This window comes from Cardiocondyla obscurior, linkage group LG22 (genome assembly GCF_019399895.1).
Source record: "Cardiocondyla obscurior isolate alpha-2009 linkage group LG22, Cobs3.1, whole genome shotgun sequence".
Classification (NCBI taxonomy): domain Eukaryota; kingdom Metazoa; phylum Arthropoda; class Insecta; order Hymenoptera; family Formicidae; genus Cardiocondyla; species Cardiocondyla obscurior.
Genome location: NC_091885.1, coordinates 3,487,279 through 3,493,151, shown reverse-complemented (window position 1 = coordinate 3,493,151; position 5,873 = coordinate 3,487,279). Strand labels below are relative to the sequence as shown.

General features: G+C 43.3%; 1 protein-coding gene across 1 annotated transcript; it reads right to left on the bottom strand.

Moving 5' to 3' along the window:
- Positions 1-240: 240 nt before the first annotated feature.
- Positions 241-3,864, bottom strand: LOC139111122 (E3 ubiquitin-protein ligase TRIM9-like). The gene is made up of 2 exons (XM_070671241.1): positions 3,679-3,864; positions 241-2,928 (listed from the first exon to the last, which is right to left on the bottom strand). Exons 1-2 carry the CDS (start codon positions 3,694-3,696, stop codon positions 2,455-2,457), a joined length of 492 nt encoding a protein of 163 aa, XP_070527342.1. The 5' UTR covers positions 3,697-3,864; the 3' UTR covers positions 241-2,454.
- Positions 3,865-5,873: the final 2,009 nt, after the last annotated feature.

Genomic DNA, 5,873 nt, shown 5'->3' with positions numbered 1-5,873 from the left:
ATATAGACTCATATTTCATTAGAAGCCGTCGCCTCTCCCTAATTCTCCGTCAAAACGTGTGCGGTTGGGAATTTGTTGAAATAACGAGCGAATTACGGCGTGCCACCTTCATCCCCCTTTCCTCCCCCCTCACGTATCTTAATTACACCGGCAGATGCTCTGACCAATTCTGAGTTGATTCTGTCGTCAAATTGAATCGGCAAAATCGATAATTTTATTTACCACTCGAGCGAATCGAATTTCGAACTACCGTCTGCCTTAACCGTGACTCCTGGCGCTGCCGCCCCGGTACGTTATTAAGTTATCCATACATCCGTAAACACGTTAATCAGACGTGATTAACGTTTCCCAACCCGACGTTCGGGCCTGTAACACCCGGGATCGTGTAACGGAGAGTCGCCTGTACTACTAGAGAGCGGTAAGGAGATGTCTCCTTGTAACTAGTTAATACCTGCAGATCGTTACAGCAGTTACTGCAAAGCCGGTACCTAATTAATTCGCTTTTGAAACGTTTTAGCGTACGGTAAAGCTATGGCGGCGCGAGCAAGGAAGCATGCTTAAAGGAGCCACCCCCGGGGGCTAGGTAAAATTATTAAGCAGTCCCCCCCTCTCCCCCGCCTCTCTTCGATTCACATCGCCCTCGTCATCTCCCTCCCGACTGTCTAGACGACTTTAACGAGTGAGATTGTGTGTATGACGTTCTTTTCGTTAAAAAAAAAAAAATTTTATTTCTCTTTAATTTTTCTTATCGCTATTTTTTTTTTCCGTTATCGCTAATATATCGTCTACAACTGCATTTAGTATTGGGTTTTACCTGCTGTAGGAAATCGTTCTTCACCTTCCGACGCTGCGTCCAACAGTAGAATGATTTATAATCGATGAAAATATTCACATACCATTTATATACATCGCATGCAAGCACAACACGTCGAGTGAAACTCGTTCGAAAGTCGTCTCTTATTTTTGTCCGGCATCCCTTACTTTTTCTTTTCTTCTTTCTCCGTTAATTTACGACAGTTCATTACTCCGCGTATCAAAGTTATTTCCTTTATATAGCCGTTACTATTGAATGTATCGTAAAAATTAATTAATAATAATAATTCGAAAAAGAAACGCACGTAAGATGCAACCGCGAGCCAATTTAAGTGTCTGTATGACAGAACTCTAATTGCCGTCGTTTCGGAAGTCGTTTCGGGCAATTGTCATTTCTGGAGTTACGCAATAACGAGAAAGCCGATGCTTATGCTAGCGTGCGTAACCGCCGTTTTCACCGATTTCAGCGGTAAACGACTATCAACGGGTAAAACTAGCACGAAGTTGCGCGATCAGCAACGACTACGTAAAGATAAATCTCCCCGCGAAATCCCCGATAGTCGCGGAACGAGGAGCTACGAGTCAATTAAGCGTGGCACGGAGGCGTCTTTCGAACGAGTTTACGTCGCTTTTACGCCCGTTGTTTTACTGAGCGCATTTGTATGCATTTGTGTGTGTGTGTGAATGTGTGTGTGTGTACATATACATATATACATCGAGCTATATGTAGCGAGCTAGGATTTGGCAAACGATTCAGTCAGCATAACGAACCAAACGGATGGTTTTCCGGCGAGGATAAGGAGCCAACGAGATGTTTTTGCGAGTGATCTCAGGCTGCACTTGAGAAATATCTAATTGATTAAATTGCGGCTTAATTGTTACGGCGATTATTCGGAAAGCGCGATTATAAAATGACTTGGAAAATTATTAACGAGTTATCGCATTATTGAAACACACGCGTGATTTATTGAATATTTTTTTAACGTTAAATAAAGGCCGCTTGAGAAAGGAGAAAATCCTTTAAACTCTTTACTTTATTGTTACAATTTAATTTGAGCATACATCAAGGAATCGAATGTCTTATTGTAAACTATACAGACTACAAATTTCTGCAATGAAATTATTTGCCGTTAGTTCTAATCGTTGGCTCCTAACTTCGTCTCTAGTACACACCGTAGATCTACGATACTTTGACTGAGTTCTGCGACAATTAATTCAATGATAGTTCGCAAGCGCAACGAAACCAATAATATTAAGAGCAAAGTTGCATTTATTTTCCCGCAACATTTTCAGCTCGCGTTGTAAAAATATGCAGTTTTTCGTTCGTTCGAGTACGTGTAATATAAATTAAAACTTGATATCCAATTCCTTTTCTCTCTCTCTCTCTCTCTTTTTTGCTTTTTTTTTTCTCTTTTGGAAGAGGATTTTATATACTGCCGCGTTGCGCAAGTCTAATCTATCAAATGGGAATGGTATGGCGTGCAAGAAGCTCGTTTACTTCAGCATGCACGGTGAATAAAAATTCATGCCATTTCTCATTTCGTCCTAATGCGACGTAGTTACTATCGGGAAGCCCCGGGCTCCGTCCGTGAAATTTATTCGCGATCATCGCCGAACGGATCGACCAAGTCGGGGTTTGATCTAACGCTCGTCTACGGGCGTCGCGCACGGCTGCAGTAAACCGCGTGTACCGCACCGCCCATCACGAACGGCGTACTCACGTTTGAGCTGGACGAAGGTGAGCTGATCGATGGCACGGCGTAGCGGTTTGTCGTCCAGGGTCAGATCGAGCAACGGCAGACGTGCGATCTCCTGCACGCCCTCGGCGCCGCCCCAAGATCCGGCTGCCGTTGCCGCTCGGACCGACAACATACCGCCGATCTGCAGGAAGGCCGCGCTGTCGGTCTCCTTCAGCGCCTCGATGCAGAACGTGAGCAATGCCGTGGTCGTCTGTAAATGCGTGGCGCATCTGGCCACTTGGTCTCGCAACGAGCGCACTCTGGCTTCTCTGGTCTGCCGAGCGGCCTCGATCAATCGGGACTTCCTCGCCTGCAGCAGGCTCACCAAGTTCGTCACCCGATCTTCGACCTCCTCTTCGAGCGTCACGCATTCCTCCTAGGATAGACAGCGAGATTAATCCGTTTTTAATTACGCCTTTGAGGGAATCATTTTCTCGACGTTACGTTTCGCGCGTGAAATTTTTTTCGCGACACGATTTTATTTATTTTTTTATTATTACTTTTGTTTTTATACGAAAAATTTAAATTCTGCATTTAATGTGGAAGAAATAATTTATAGTTAATTATATGTATATTTGAATTTGTTTTTGTAAAGTTTATCTTCCATCTCTTTGGAAAAGTTAGAATTCGTAAGAAAGCTTGTAAAATAATTTTTATAGCAATGTAAATTTTTTTAGTATTCTTATAAAATTAATGTTCATATAACTTTTTCAAAAATATTGCACGTATAAATCTTTGTACTATTGCGCACGCACACACATACACACGTACGTCGATATACGAATCTAAAAGACAATGCATGCAGATATTGTACGAAAAATCCAATATCAAATTCATTCATATGCGATCCGTGTATAAAAAAAAGGGACTTTTTCAAAAGAAAATTTCATCAATCGACGTTTGGAGTTCAAATACTGATTGTATAAGTTACTCGGGTACCCTTTCCACATTTGAATATTCTTCGGGCATTCCCGTAGATGAATTCGCATCGGTGTTTTATCCCGCGATGAGCTAATGTAATTAACACGCGGATCTTTTCGCAATTTCACGACATCGTATATCGCGTTGACACTCCCGTCGACACCGGATTTAAAACGCAAGCGCCAAAGGCGACGTATATACTCACGTGTACTTTATCCGTCATTCCTTTGAGCCTTTGAATGAACTCTGTCGTCGACCGGGCCCTTTCCGACAGCTGCTGCAGATTTTGCGACAGCTCCGTCTGTAACAGCAGAAATTCGCGACACGTGAGGGAACGTGCGGTACTTGGGGAAAAATTCGGCGGACGTGATACGTGGACGTTTGCGTAACTGAAGACGGTGAAAGACAAAAAAAAGAAAAAAAAAAAGAAAAGCGCAACACGTCATGAATATAATAAAAATTATATAACGTAAAATTAAATAATTAAAATATATACGGGATACACGTATGTTATTTCCTATCTTAAAAAGTTGGTGCGTTACGCATCAATTAACTTCTTAATTGTTGCGTAACGCACCAACTTTTTAAGATAGGAGACTAAAACAAACCAGGCTTTTTTTTGGTTTCTTTTTTTAATTTCATTAAAACATCTTTTAGATTGGTTTTCTTTTGAAAAATAAAACTAAAATTATATTGAAAAATAGCGCGCGCATGGTTTGTTCTAGTATTTATAAATTTATTATATTAATTATATATAATTTTTACCAGCGTGACAATACAAAATAAAATAAAAATATATCTCTATTAACCGCGTTCTGGCAGATAGAGGTGACTAATGAAGACGAATTATGTACAGTAAGCGCTCGATACCGGATCGATATGTCACACTGGTTCCAATGGATAAACAGCTCCCGTATGTAGAGAGTTTGTACATTGAGCTTATGGTACATAGGCGCAGTCACGCTTTCGTGAACGAGCTCGTATTAAGTACATATCGTTGTTTGTTCAATAACGACATAAAGTGCTCCTCTTTCGTTGCGGAAAGAGGGAACCGGCGTTATTTCTTTCGAGATAAAAATCTCGGGGGCACCAAACTCGTGGGGATATATATTCTAGACAAACACATCTGATTTTTCTGAACTCCTCGATGCAGTTGTAGAACGTAAACGAAAGATTCTAGATATCATTTACCGAAATATTGATAAAATCAGGCTATATATTTAGATATACGTAACGTGATACTCCGATCATTTAAATCGAGTGATAAAAATTATTTTCGAGAACGACCGCTTAAGTGAAACCGCTCGAGTTTCGTACAGATAGATTAGTTACTTTTTCGCTACTTCTTATATTTCTCACCGATCCTTTCCACCTTTATCTCGAAGCGACTCGAAGTTGCATCCGCTGCCTCGACGGAATACAACCCGCTCTGCCACATATTTACGTAAAACACTTTGTTCGAGATTAATAGTCTTGCGATGAACATGGAGGAACTTATAATCCGGCACGCATTTACAATCGCGATAATTTATCATTTTACAGTGAGCGAGAATGCGAATGTTTCCCCCCCCCCCTTCCCGCCTCCCGGGATCGCCTCGCAATATCGCGAATCGTTCCCACAGTTCTCGTTTATCATTTTCCTCATTTCTCGACTTTCCTCGGCCGGACAATGCCTTCAGATCGATCGAGCGGGTTGAGCGGACCGGTGTATACTTGGTCGAATTCACCGGAGACCGTACGCGCGTCGTTGGCAGTTTCCATTTAACACGACAATGTGTGCTAGTCGAAATGGGATGCGATCGCGTATGCAGTATGCACGCGCGATACCGACAACAGGGCCTGGCATTCATCAAGGGAAGACGCGGGGATTTACTCGTGCGAGTTCGCGATAAAGCCTCGACGGATTGCAGGAAAATATCGGGCGACGTGCAGAGCACGTTCGACGTTGAATGCCATTCATTTCCTACATTCTTCGCGAAACGATTAGCGGGGGAATAACGCGCGGGGAAATATCTCGCGCGTTGCACAAGGTAATATTTGCGTACGTTGCGAACCGTCGACAGCCACGGTCTTATCAGCCGAACGCGCGGATTTGTTTAGGATTAGCTCCGCCTTTCCTCCGACGGCGGGGTTTGTAGACTTGAAAATTAATGCCTTCGGGCGGACCACGGCGTCCTCGAGTCCCATTTACGCCGAAACTCGTTACTTTTCTCACCTGCGGCGGCGGCGGCAGCGCGCGCGCGCGCGCGCAAAATATCGAATTATAGCGCCGACAAAAGTACCATGTCGAGGGATTTTCCCCGTTCGGCTTCGTCGAAGCGGCGCGTATCCCTTTGTACGTTTCTCTCGGTGTCTCCGGCGCGCCGAACGCGACGGTGGCGGTGTCTTTCCCTCGCGCTT